The 13,545-nt window shown below is 58.4% G+C and overlaps 2 protein-coding genes across 2 annotated transcripts; one reads left to right on the plus strand and one right to left on the minus strand.

The window, feature by feature from the left end:
• Positions 1-95: 95 nt before the first annotated feature.
• Positions 96-3,720, minus strand: USH1G (USH1 protein network component sans). The gene is made up of 2 exons (XM_069481680.1): positions 3,557-3,720; positions 96-1,317 (listed from the first exon to the last, which is right to left on the minus strand). The coding sequence occupies exons 1-2, from the start codon at positions 3,718-3,720 to the stop codon at positions 96-98; spliced, it is 1,386 nt and encodes a 461-aa protein (XP_069337781.1).
• A 1,148-nt stretch (positions 3,721-4,868) lies between these two features.
• On the plus strand, positions 4,869-12,782 carry OTOP2 (otopetrin 2). Its single transcript, XM_069481681.1, has 7 exons — positions 4,869-4,929; positions 5,172-5,519; positions 6,034-6,170; positions 7,379-7,437; positions 7,833-7,966; positions 9,465-10,336; positions 12,243-12,782. Exons 2-7 carry the CDS (start codon positions 5,207-5,209, stop codon positions 12,411-12,413), a joined length of 1,686 nt encoding a protein of 561 aa, XP_069337782.1. The 5' UTR covers positions 4,869-4,929; positions 5,172-5,206; the 3' UTR covers positions 12,414-12,782.
• The last annotated feature ends 763 nt before the right edge of the window (positions 12,783-13,545 follow it).

Genomic DNA, 13,545 nt, shown 5'->3' on the forward strand with positions numbered 1-13,545 from the left:
ACACGGTATTATCCCCCCTCCCACTCCTAAACAGGCAGATCCCCCGTTCCCAGTGGCCTTCCAACCCCCACCCTCCACCCCTCCAGGCTGGGCACTCACAGCTCTGTGTCCTCCAGGGCAGGCGGGCGCTCCAGGGCTTGCCTCCGCCGCCGCACGGCCCCCAAGATCTTCTTGCGCGGCCCCAGGGGGACGCTGATGCTGCGGAGGTCGAGGTCAGAGCACAGCATCAGCGCCTCGAGGTCGATCTTCTCCTGCCGCAGGAGGGCGGCAAAGTCCTCCATGTGCAGGGAGGCCAGGAAGGTCTCCAGCGGGCTGGTCTCCGGCTCCAGGTCCTCGTCCAAGCCCAAGTCCAGCTCGTCCCAGGGCAGCTCCTCCCCGCAGCTGCGGTCCTGCAGGCTGTTGGCACTGCCCAGGCTGTCGTCGTCCAGGCTGGGGGAGCTCTGCAGCCGACCCCGCGGCGTGCCCGCCCCGTCCAGCCCCCCGTCCTCGCGGCCCAGCCCATGCAGCCCGCTGCTCAAGTAGTTCCTGCGGAACACCATGGTGCCCAGGCCGGGGCGGGTAAACAAGGAGTCGTGGCCTGAGTCGGTGCTGACCTCCGAGTGGGCAGGCTCGGCCGCCAGCGTGGCACGGGAGACGCTGTCCTCGTCCGAGAGGAACATGTCCCGGAGCGGGGCGCGGCCCCACTCCTTGGGGTTGGCGTAGGGGCCCTGGCGCACGAACATCACGTCGCTGCCCAGCTGCAGGCCCGAGAGCGAGCGCACGCTCTTGCGGCCGTCCTCCGAGACCTTGAAGGTGCCCTCGCCGCCCTGCTTGCGCCGCTCCAGCTTCTTCTGGATCTTGGTCTTGCCCCTGGCGGTGCCGTGCAGCGTGGCCTGCGAGTAGGGCAGGTGGCTGCCGAGCGCCAGGTGCTGCAGCCGGCGGCTCAGGGTGCTGGACGTGAGGCTGGAGAAGCTGAGCGTGTCGGAGCGCTCGGCCAGCTCCCGCCGGTAGCGCCGCTCCATGCGCTCGTGGTGCTTGCGCTGCAGCTTGGCGCACTCGCGGATGCGCCGCTCGGCCTCGCGGAAGGCCTTGTCCTTCAGCTTGCCCACCAGCTTGGGGTTGAGGCTGCTCTGCTTGGCCGCGATGGAGTCCAGGTAGCGCACGCACTCCATGTGGCCCTTCATGGCGGCCATGTCCAGCGGCGTGTGGTAGTCGTTGTCCAGGCACCAGATGTTGGCCCCGAAGGACACCAGGAAGGACAGGCAGTGCAGGTGGCCATTGGAAGCTGCCAGGTGCAGGGGCGTGTTGCCCCAGATGTCACACTTGTCTGGGTCACCCCTGCAGGGAGAATGGGCGGGGCCGAGGTGGAGGAGGTGGGGCGGGGAGGGGCTCCCCACAGGCACAGCAGACCCAGAGGGACCTGAGGGCTGAGACCTCCCTGACTCCAGGAGACTTGCAGGCCTGAGCCACCATACTGGCCTGGAGGGAGCCCAGGGGGAAAATGGCCACGGGCACGCAGGGGGTGGAGCGACAGGGAAGGCGGGGCCAGGGCGGGGCCTTCCCCAAGATAACCGAGGGCTGGGAATCTCAGGGGATAAATATTTGATGCCCAGAGAGAAAGGAGTGAATTATTCATGGCGCCCAGCGGGGAGCTGGCCCAGAGAGGTGGTGGGCCAGGGCAAGTCTGGGTCTCTAGGCAGGCGTGATGGCGAGTGTGGCTGCGTATTTCAGAGTGACTGTAAAAGAGGACAAGAGGGTGGTGTCCTGGGCTTGAGCCCTGCGTGAGTGTGTGTGAGTTGTGTTCTTGGGTGTGGGCGGGCATGGCCGAGTCTGCAGGGAGTGAGGCCAGGCCTGGCAAGCCTGAGTGTGAGCACAGGTGTCGGGCCTTGGCCTGGCCAGGAGGGGAGTGTGGGGGCAGCCAGGACTGCAGGGAAGAGGAGAGACATTGGCTGCCTGCGCCCTCCCAGCAAACCTCCAGTCTCTGGGCTGCCCCATCTTCGGGAACCCCGTGAGGCTGGCTGGCTTGGGCCTGTCCAGGAGCCCTGATCACCCCCTCGAGCATCCTCCACACCAGACTGTCCCTCCCCCCACCCTGGGCAGGTGTCCCTCCCCCCACCCCAGGCAGGCTCCTGCTGGCTCCTCCAGAAGGAGGCCAGCACAGACAGCACTCCTGCCCCACGCTGCTAATGAGGCCACAAGGCCAACCCCCAGGCTGGGGGAAGAATCACTCCCTTGTCTCAACAGCTCCCCACACAGCCCCTGCTTAGCTTCCCCTGCTGGTCGCCAAGTCCTGCTGGACAATGTTGGGAGGGGCTGCCCTACATCTGGCCCACCCACCATGAACACCAATCCTAGCCTCTGTAGGAGTTGGGGAGCAGTATGCCAAGGGGGACCCTCTTCCCCTCCTCCTATGAGTCTCTCTGAAGGGGGAGTAGAGGACCAATCACTGTGTGCCCTCTTGGGGGGGAGGGGCCAGTGAGTCTGGGCCTCTTGGAGTATGGCTCCACTGCCTAGTCTTGGAGCTGCTGCCACTGCTGCTGGACCCAGGGACCAGCCCCGTGGAGAGAGGGAGAGAAGGGTTCCCTCACCCACCATGTGCTTAGGCCACAGGGCAGCACTGGCACCTCTCTCCCAGGGCCTGAGATGTTCATACTAACCCCACTGGGGCATCCCTGCCACCCCTTGTCCTGTCCAGGCCACCCTGGTGTTCAGACCAACTTGACTTCTCTTTATAAAACTGTTGGGGGTAGCGAAGTTGTTCACAGGATTGTGACTTAGCCCTGGGGAACCCACTTGAGCAGTCTTGGGTGGAATTCTTTAGCTGCTACCTCCCAACCTCTTTCCTGGCCTTGACACCCTGCCCACCCCCTCTCCCCAGGACAACTCCAAGGGGAGGGGGAGGGGGGGAGAAGCCCCTGCAAGGGCAAGCACACCACAGCCTCTCCATTGCTTAGCTGTGTCCTGCAATGGTGGGGGAGTGCAGACAGAGTTAATGGGGTGGCTGGCTGAACCAGTGACATTTGGGACTGTGGACAGGGCCCATAAATCCCAGGAATGAGCAGGGTGAGGGAGAGAGCTCTGTGAGACCTAGCCTGCTGGGAGGTGTGGGTGCTGGCCAGGAGAGTCCCTGGATCAGAGGTTGGGGAGGGGGCAGTGCGGAGCCTTCCTTTCTCAGCCCCCACTGCTGCCCCTCTAAGACTTCTCAGCCTTCTCTCTGGCTCTCGCTACATCCCGCATCCTTGCTTCCAGGTGGCCCCCACCCAGGAGATCTCGCCCACCTTCCTCTCCCTCTAGCAACTTCCCCCGCATCATGAACCCCGCAAATCCCAGTTTCTCCCCTCCTAGCCCCACATCCAGGTCACAAGTGTCACATGCCTCGGCTTGTGTTCCCCTCCACGTGTGTCTCTCCCACGAATGCCAGACTCCAAAGTTCTACCTTAGGGTCTGTCCATAGGGGAAGGAAGGAGCTCAGAGGAGGGGTAAAAGATGCCATGAAGTCTGGGGGTGTCTCAGGGGGCTGGAGCAGCCTGGGAGGCTCCTCCCCCTCCCCTCTGGGGCCGGGTGGAGGGGTACTCACCCGCGGCTCACGATGAGGCGCAACGACTCCAGGTTGCCATGGTAGGCAGCCCAGAGTGTGGGGGTCATGCCATCCTCGTCGGGGGCATTCAGCTCCTTCCGGGTGGCCTCCTTGAGGAGCTCCAGGTAGCCATCCCGGGCCGCCCGGTGGTACTGGTCGTTCATGGCGCCCGAGTTGGATGGGGCGGGCAGGGGGCACGGGGTGATGCCCCCCGCAGGGGAGGGCGGAGGGGTTAGTGCTGAGGCATGAGGTTGGGGGAGGGGGCCGAGCAGGGGCTGGGGCCGCCAGCCCCCGCTGCCGCAGACGGAGGGTCTGGAGCGCCAGAGCCGTGGCTAGCGGGACATCTGAGCCGCTCACGGATGGCGGGGGTGGGGGGTGGAGATCTCCCGCTGCCCAGGGAGCCGCCCCGGGCTTCCCCTGGGTCCTAAACACCCTGCCCCTTGGCTCACAGCGGTGACCCACGAGGGCCTGCCCTCACGCCAAGTGCCCACCGCAGCGCCCCGCCCAGTGAGCCCCAGTCTAGGGAGAGTTTGGGGTCCCTCGTCACTAGAGCCCTGGCGCTGTGGCTCCCGATTTCTCCACCCGTCAAAGGAATGGGCCAACGGCTGGAGAGGGGTGTCTGAGGGCGGTGTAGAGGGGTAGTCCTGAACCTCAGTACAGTGGGCCTGAAAGGGGACTTGAGGACCAAAACAGTCTGCGAGTCGCACGCGACAGTCCCAGGCGCCGCCCTCTCTCGCACGATCGGCCAGCCGCGCTCCAGCAGGGGGCGCTAGAGGACTGGGCGCGGACCCCGCGCCACGTGGGAACTTGGTACCTCACGCCCTAGACTTCGCAGCGCCCGGCGGAGCAGGGGACCCGGGGAGGGATAGAGGAAGAGGGAACGTCGATCACGGCGAGAGCCACCGGGGAAAGGGGGCCTGGGGGTCTCGATCTCGGGCAGCAACAGAGGAGCACAAAGGTATAGGGCTCGCCAGGGCTGGGAGGCCGTCGGTGGCCTGCGGGTCCTGGGACATCTCTTGGGCGTCAGCTGTCAGGGCTCAGGCGGCTGGGAACGCTGCGCGCCAGTGGCCACGGGGTGGGTGGGGGGTGCCCTTGGGTGCCGCAGTGCGGGGCCGCACCCGAGTCTGGCAGGGCCTCTTAACAGGGAGATATAAATCTAACCTTATCTGGCTCCAGCGCTCTTCCCTAAATTTCAGCTCAGAGAAAAGATGGATCATGTGAATGGGACTGAGAGGTTTATGGAGCCGAGCTCTGGCGGCTGTAAATCACCCTGCCCTCCTGGGTATAAAGCACCCGTCCAGCCCGACGTGGAAGAGAACAGACGCTCGCTGCCCCCTGACCCCCAGCTCAGCGTGGCCTCCCGGCCCAGCCAGGTGGGTGCCCTGGGCCAGACGGCAGTGGGATTTGGAGAGTGCTGCCGCTTCTCCTTTCTTTCCCATGGAGCAGGAGAGGGGCGGGCTCTGGTCTTTCTCTTCCCCTTTCCAACGCTTCCTCCAGCACCCACGGTCCCCACCCTCCCGGTGGAGGACTCTCTGGTCCCCGAAGCTAGGTATAAGGTGGGGGGAAAGAGAGCCGTGGGGGTTGACCTGGGGTCCTGTCCGCCCCTTCCCCACAGTGACCCCTCCAGTGACCCCTCCAGCCACCCCCGCCATGTCCGAGAAGCTGGCCTCGGGCCCCAAGGAGAGCCCGCCTGCGCCACAGGCGGAACCCAGCGAGATGTGGAAGAAGGGCGGCCGCCTGCTGTCCGTGCTCCTGGCCCTGAACGTGCTGCTCTTCGCCTGCACGCTCATCAGCGGCGCAGCCTTCAACAAGGTGGAGGTGTACGACACCGACGTGTTCGCGCTGCTCACCGCGATGATGCTGCTCACCACGCTATGGATCCTCTTTTACCTCCTGCGCACCGCCCGCTGCCCCGACGCTGTGCCCTACCGGGACCCGCATGCCGGCCCCATCTGGCTCCGAGGTGCCAGGGGAGGTGGGGGCGGAGGTGGGGTGGGCACGGTGGGGAGGGGCAGGCTGGGGTCCACCTAGAGGGGTGAGAAGTTCCCTCCGGAGGACTAGATGTGGCTGAGGGTGAGGTGGGCCACAATTGAGGGAGAGGGTCTTGGAGGAGGGATCAATACAGGGATGGAGGGGGACTTCATTGCCTTGGATTGGAGAAGTCTTTTCATGGGTGAGCCTTTGACAGAGAGCAGGAACCAGCAGCTGTGGAGAGAGCCCAGCCAGGGCCCTTACCTTTGCAGCCCAAAGACAGGGGGGCTCAGCAGGACATCCACCCAGACATCAGTCATGCACTCCATCTGTCCACCCACCTGTCCATCCATTCATCCTCCCGCCTCCGTGTTCCCCCAGCCAGCCAAGCAACCACTCTCCCTCCGACCCACCCACCCCTCCAGCCCCATCCTCAGGGCCCATCCTCAGCTCTACATGCCTTCCATTCTGCCTCTCTGATCCACCGCCACTCGCCCGGTTCCCAGGTGGGCTGGTGCTGTTTGGGATCTGCACTCTTGTCATGGATGTCTTCAAGACCGGCTACTACTCCAGTTTCTTTGGGTGCCAGTCAGCCATCAAGATCCTGCACCCCCTCATCCAGGCTATGTTTGTCATCATCCAGGTGGGTGGAAGGAGAGTCCCTGCATGGTGGAAAGGAGCCCACACTTGGCAGGGGGTCAGGAGACGTGAGGTCTACACCCCCTTCCACCCTGAGCAGTTAGGTCAACTGGGGGTAGGATTAAAGTGAGAGTCATGTGAGTCCATAAATGTGAAAGCACTTCCTAATGAAGGAATATTCAAATGTGAGCTCCTACTTAGAGCTCTGCGATTTTATTTCAACCTAAGCAGTGCCAATGGTTAACACCTAGGAGGTGTGAGTTGTGACAGCCAGCCCTGTCTCCTAGAATCTGGCTTGCCCCCCTTGGGTGCCCGTAGAGGGCATCAGTATCAGCCCAGGGTCCTGCTGTGGGCATGGCTGTGTCTCAGCCTTGGCTCCTGTGTTCTGTATTTGTTCAAGAAGTAGGGTATCCTGTAACTTGGATCTTTCACACAAGTTTGGTTTTTTGTTGTTGTTGTTGTTGTTGCATAAATAACACTTTCATTGATCTTCTGGTTGAACTGAGATGGGACTGGTCTTACATGGAACCGGAACAGACCCCAGCCCTCTATCATGACTAGGATGACCACATGGATAATGCCCTCCCCTGAAACATCACCCCAGCTACCCACGTTTCCACAACTCAACATATTACATGAGTTGACGGCATTTATATCATTTTAATCTTTTACATTTTATGAGTTTGAAGAATACTCACATAAAATGAAAATATAAATACCCACACATCAACAAATACCATAGCAGGGATTCGCTGGCAGCCAGACAAGATCAAGGGCTTGCAGGGTGACAAAGGAAGAGGCTTGGCAGGGGATGTTGCCCAAAGGGAGGTGAGAAGTCATCAGAGACTCTTTCTACCCTGAGCAAGACCTAGCCTGAGATTGGCCTTGCTCCTGGAAAGAAACAACTAAGTAGTCAAATATCCACTTGATCCCATCCCACCCACCCCCAAAAGACCCCACCAAGACCAGAGAGTTTTACAGGTGACATTTTGCAAACATTTAAGGAACAGAGAACCACTTTGTTATATAAACTATACCATAGGATAGAAAGAGACAATGCTCCCTGTCTTATTTTGTAAAGCTAAAATGAACTTGGTAACTTAGTATAGGGCTCTTGGGCCAGAGAGAACATAGTACTGGGTGTTGGACTGGCAATCTGGAGTTTTGCCCATCTGTGGAGTAAATGACCCTCACCACTCTCTCTCAATACAGACTTACTTTCTCTGGGTCTCCGCTAAAGACTGTATTCACGTCCACCTGGATCTGACCCGGTGAGAACCGCAGCTCGACACCTGTGCCCACCGTGCCAGCATGAGAGATGAGGGTTTCCAACCTGGGGCATGGGTCCTCTTTCTGCTCCCTGGGTGGAGTTTCAGCCAAGGCCCTCTTGCTTTGTTAGCCTGACTTCTACCACCCAGTGCTGTGCCCTTTCCCCTAGGGGAGGGAGCGGTGGTGGCCTGAGCCCCTGGACAACCCCCAGCCCTCTCTTGGGTGGCATCCTGGCCAAGGTAAGTGTCCCTTCCAAATTCAGCTTCCCTGTTCACACACGGCCTGGCTGCTTTCTCACTTCTCAACACCATGTCTCAGTATAGATCCCTAATCCTCCACCTCACCAGGGACCCAAGATCAAACAGTCACTGGCCTCTTTGCCCACCCCCCCAAACAGGTGTGGTCTCATGTTCACACTCACCACCAACCTGGCTATCTGGATGGCGGCTGTTGTGGATGAATCCGTGCACCAGGCCCACTCCTACAGCAGTGCTCTCGGCAACACCAGCCACACCCGCATTGCCCCTGACCGTGAGTTCCCTCTTAACCCTGACCCTGCAGTTTGTGGATTTGCAGCATCAATCTCCTGTGCACTCACGAGGGCATGGAGGCAAAGGCGCAAGCCAGGGGCCTCGTCCTGCTTCAGGCTCCACCTCTGAAGTATAGTGTAGGTGATCTGGGAGGGGAGTATCAGGGCATGTTCTCACTTGAGGTTGCAGCCCTGGCCCCATTGTCCAGTCTCCATCCCACCAGGAAGGGACCCAGGTTCCAGGAAGAAAGGACAAGGGTGATCCAGCTGGGAAAAAGGGAAGGAAGTTCTATGGTGCAAGCATGGGATCAAGGGGGACAGCCCGGGAAGGAGGGAAGGGTGAAAAATAATCATCACATCATGATGATAATCATGACGATTTACTGAGCTCTACGTGCAGGCACTGTGCTAAGTGTCTTTAACACTATTCAACCCTCGCAAGTTCCCTACGAGATGGCTACTGTTAATATTCCCATTTTACAGATGCAGACACTAAGGCATGGAGAGGTTGCCCAAGGTCACAGAGCTTGAACTTGAAGTGCCAACATTGAGACCCATCCTTCCTTTTAACCAGTATGCTATAATAAGGAAGGACAGCTTCCACAGTCCCTGGCCCTAGTTCTCTGAACCTCTCTAGGTCCCCCGCTAGCCAGGAGCAGATGAGATGACTAAGACACACACGCACCCCTGGCATGGGAGGGTCCAGGAATGAAAAGCATGGCCCCAGCCCTCAAGGAGGCCCCAGGCCAGCAGGACTGAAAAAGGCCTACCTTGCACAAAGAGGACTCCAGAGGACGCTTACAGCCCACCTGGGGAGATGGTCAGCTTAGCACAGTGGGCCCACAGAGCTGAGGGGACACCCGCTGGAGAGGTGCCTGCCTCAGTGGCGGAAGCCAGGCAATTTGCTTTGGCTCTGCCCTTCCAGGCCATGCTGCCTCACTGAGCCTCAGTTTCCTCACCTGCAAAACCAGCTGCGTTAGTTCTGAAGATGAAAAGAGTTTGTCGAGACCAAGCTATCCTACAAAGTGCACTCTGGATTCAAGTCAAGGTCCCTGTCCGTGTGGTACAAATCAAAGTGACAGGGGGTCACAGTGGGGACTTGGGCACAGCAGTTGGCTCTCCGGGCTGAGTCAGTTGCCGAGGAGAGCTGCAAGAAAGCTTGAACTTGAGGGGTTCCAAAGAGAGCCAACTTCTAAGCTCAGGCAGTCAGGGTGAGGAGAGATTAGAGGCATGGAATGGGGAGACATGGGCAGCTCTGTGGTTCAGATTGGGTTTGGGGGGCACTGATGTGTCCCACAGTCTTTGACACACAGTAGGTGCTCAATAAATATTTGTGGACATTTATTGAGTGAACATGCCAGGTCCTGTGAAAGTGTTTGGGATATAGTGGTGAATATGGCAGGCAGAGACCGTGCCCTTACAAAAGTCACAGGCTAGGGATGAGGTGTCTCTAGGAAGACAGGAGGGCAGTCCGTCCCTGTGTCCCTCTCTCCACAGCAGAGCGAGTGGGCAGCCTGGTCGAGGAAGACTCCTGCACCTGCAACACAGCCGTCTGCCAGATCTTCCAGCAGGGCTACTTCTACCTGTACCCCTTCAACATCGAGTACAGCCTCTTCGCCTCTACCATGCTCTACATCATGTGGAAGAACGTGGGCAGGCTGCTGGCCTCCACCCCCGGCCATGGCCACGTGCCATCCCCGGTCAACTTCCGGGAGACCTTTTTTGCTGGCCCAGTCCTGGGCCTCCTGCTCTTTTTGCTGGGGCTGGCTGTCTTCATCACCTACGAGGTCCAAGTGAGTGAGGAGGAGGGCCACACCCAGCAGGCCCTAGTCATCTACTACAGCTTCAACATTGTCTGTCTGGGACTCATGACCTTGGTCAGCCTGAGTGGCTCAGTCATCTACCGTTTCGACCGCCGGGTCATGGACCACCATAAGAACCCCACGCGCACCCTGGATGTGGCCCTGCTGATGGGTGCTTCCCTGGGCCAGTATGCCATCTCCTACTACTCCATCGTGGCTGTGGTGGTAGGCACGCCCAGGGACCTGCTAGGAGGGCTCAACCTAGGCCATGCCCTGCTCATGATTGCTCAGCACATCTTTCAGAATGTGTTCATCATTGAGAGCCTCCACCGGGGACCGCCGGAGGCTGAGCCTCGTGATAATCCCCCCAAGGATCCCTGCCAAGGCCTTATCTTTGCCAACCAGGATGCCCTCCACTCCTTGCCCGCCTGTCCACCCAGCCCCAGGCCGGCAGGCCCCAGCTCAGCAGGCCCTCAGGAAGCAGTGGCCATCATCTTGGCCCCCAGGGGCCACTGGAGACGCCGGTGCCTAAAAGACATTTCTCTGTTTCTCCTGCTCTGCAATGTCATCGTGAGTAGCTGGGGAGAGACGGGAGTGGGCCAGGGGGAAGGGAGGCGAGGAAGGGTGCTCTTGCAGGTTCATTGCTTTAGCCTTCTCTGTGTTGCCCAAGCCCACCTGAGAATTTTACAGCTCTCTAGAAAAGGACAGGTTTAGACGGGGTCAGCTGCAGCCCTTGGGCCAACAGCAATCTCACGGCACACAGAGGGCATGAAGTCCCAGTGTTCTAGCATCTAGGCCACGGATGGAGCTGGAGGGGTCCCAGGGAACGCTGACATGGGGGCTGGGCAGAGGTGAGAGGGAGCTGAGAGCTGATGCGGAAGGCGGGGTCCCTCACCTCCAGGTGGGAGGTGTGACCTCTCCTGGGAACTTGTGACCTGCCTGCTTCTCAGAATAATTGGGGCAGCATCAGGAAGTAGCAGAGATCAGTGTACGTGCGAGCGAGCGGTCTGTTAGCAGAGTGCAGTGGCGCGCCAGCTGGGAAGGGGGCACATACAGCTGCCGCCCCCTCCCCCTCAATTTAGCAGAGCCAACTATTGAGAGCAACAGACTTCAGCCAATACCAACACACTCCCTGTGCAAACCCTCCAGGGCAGAAACACTCAAAATGAAGGTGCACCCCAACAGAGAAACAGTCCTAGTGTAGCTACAACCCAGTAGAGAAATGCCCCAGTAGGGGATCATTCTTATCTCTGATATAGAAATATGTACCCATGTGGGTAGATTCCAAGTAGAAAAAATACCTCTAATGAAGTTTCACTCAATATAAAAACAGTCCATTTAGCTATAAGCTCCAATAGAAAAATATTCCTAATATAGAAACATACTTACTGTGAGCACATCCCAATATAGAACATCCCCAGAGTGAATTCTACCCCATGAAATGCACCAACAGCCCCGAGATACATTCTTAGTGAAGTCCCACTGTGAATATCACCCATCCTACAGGTCACCTCCATGCACTCATGGTCTCCATAGGTGTGCAAGACCCCACGCAGAGGCCTTCCGACAGAGTTGATTTCACTTTTTTTTTTTTAAAAAAAGCGTGCTCATCCATCTCTGACCCTACCAGAAGAAGCAATAAGGCTCAAAACCTCCTCCTGTCTTGGGCCAGCTTTGGCATCCAGCCCCTGCTCCGGCCCCACCTCCCCTTCCACCCAGGCCTGGCTTGTAGGCTGGGAGCCGCCTTCCGGGGGGCTATTCTTGCTGAGGGAACCTCAATCACCTCCAATAGCATCATCGTCATCGCCTTCATTTTATAGCACAGAAACAAACTCAGGGGCAGGCTGTGATGTGCCCAAGGATACAGTGAATTGGCGGGGGTGGGGGGCCTAGAAGCCGTTGTTCTTTGCTTTGTACCCACACCTGAACCAGCTGAGCTCACAGCCACAGGAGAAGCACAATTGTGGCTTCAACGTACTCCCAGACCAGGGGAGGGGGCAGGGGTTGGGGGGAGACTAGAGAGCAGGGCTCATGGAGGGCTGGGGTGGGGTGGCTTTCTGGCTGGACCCTGAACTCCCTGCTGTGGGCCTGCCTTCTGCCAACACCACCCCTGTGCACACAACTGTCTAGGAGAGAGCTGCTGATTTAGCTGTTTGTATGTCTTCATCTATTGAAACCTCTTCTCTCCTCCCCGCATCCCACATTTAGGCCCTGCTAAGGTTTCGGAAGAGGTGATCACAGGTGGACCCCTAGCCTGGGGATGGCATGTTCAGTTGGGCACGCTTCCTCGGTCCCTTAGAGAGTTCCAGGCCCTGTCCAAGACATCATAGGTGCCCACTCACTGACAGCCAGCCCTCACTGTCCACCTCGCTAGAAGGATGGGCACCCCCTCCAGTCACGGCCCAGCAAAGCCCACAGAAATGACCCACAGGTGCCAGTCCGGGCCAGCTCATGACACGCCCCTCTCTCCACACAGCTGTGGATCCTGCCTGCGTTCGGCGCCCGCCCTCACTTCAGCAGCACGGTGGAGGTGGAATTCTATGGCTATTCCCTCTGGGCAGCCATCGTCAACATCTGCTTGCCTTTCGGCATCTTCTACCGCATGCACGCCGTATCCAACCTGCTGGAGGTCTATGTGCTGTCCTGAAACCTCTCACAGAGACATGGGGGGCAGGAAGAAGGGGGTCAGCTTGTGTGCCCCCTCAGAGCCCCCTCTAGGAATGAACCCAAGCTGGTGCCACATCACCACCCATTTCCTGCTGGCCCCATTGTGGAATTTTCACCGAAGTTATTTTTCCAAGATGCATTTTTAAATCACAATTAGGACATGCCCTGGCACCCCAGCATGACCTGTGACCCAGGACAGGAGGAGCCCAGGGGAAGGAGCCCTATCCCAGCAGCCTAGGACCAGGCGAGATCTGGAAGTGCCAACTCTGGCTCCACCCCTAATCCCAGCCCTGTGGCCTGGCCAGTGCACTGCCTGGAGCTAGGAACCAATAAACTTGTGATTTGCCCCTGTCCCCCACTTCTTATCTCAGTCACCCCATCTGAGATGGTCACAGGAGAGGATCTTGGGGGTCAGAGCTGGAAGGGCCCTTGCAAATTTTCAGGTCTCAAACTTTGTAGTGGGTAAGCCAAGTCTGAGTTACAGACCCGATAAAAATTGGGTAATTGGCAGGGCGCGGTGGCTCACACCTGTAATCCTAGCACTCTGGGAGGCCGAGGCGGGAGGATGGCTTGAGGTCAGGAGTTCAAGTCCAGCCTGAGCAAGAGCAAAACCCCATCTCTACTAAAAAAATGTTTAAAAAGTGGGTAACTGGGTAGCTGGGAGCAGCTGGATGGAGTTCCCAGGCTGCTACCTTTCTCTTCCCTTTTTCTCCAGGTGACATTCACATATAATCATATTTTTTTATGCGTCCCATGACATGAGAAAGGTTAGGAAGCACTGATTAGTCTAATCTTCACATTTCACAAAGAAGGAAACTGAGGCCCAGAGAGGTAAAGCGACTTGCCCAAAGTCACACAGCTACAGAAAACCAGAGCCTTTCTACTAAGAACAGTAATTTTCAAACTTTGTTTTTAAGCAAGAGAACTTTTTTTCCCCTCAAATAAAACATTACAGGAACCCAAGTTTACAACGTAGGTATAAACAGGGTGGTTCTAGTTTCAGAGGAGTTGGCGGGGATCAGATCCTCATCGCCTGGGCTTCCCTTTACTCCCCTCCTTTCTGGGCGTCCCCGAAGAGCTTCTCCAAAGCCCTGAGGCTTCCACTGTGCCAG

The sequence above is a fragment of the Eulemur rufifrons genome, chromosome 9 (genome assembly GCF_041146395.1).
Source record: "Eulemur rufifrons isolate Redbay chromosome 9, OSU_ERuf_1, whole genome shotgun sequence".
NCBI lineage: Eukaryota > Metazoa > Chordata > Mammalia > Primates > Lemuridae > Eulemur > Eulemur rufifrons.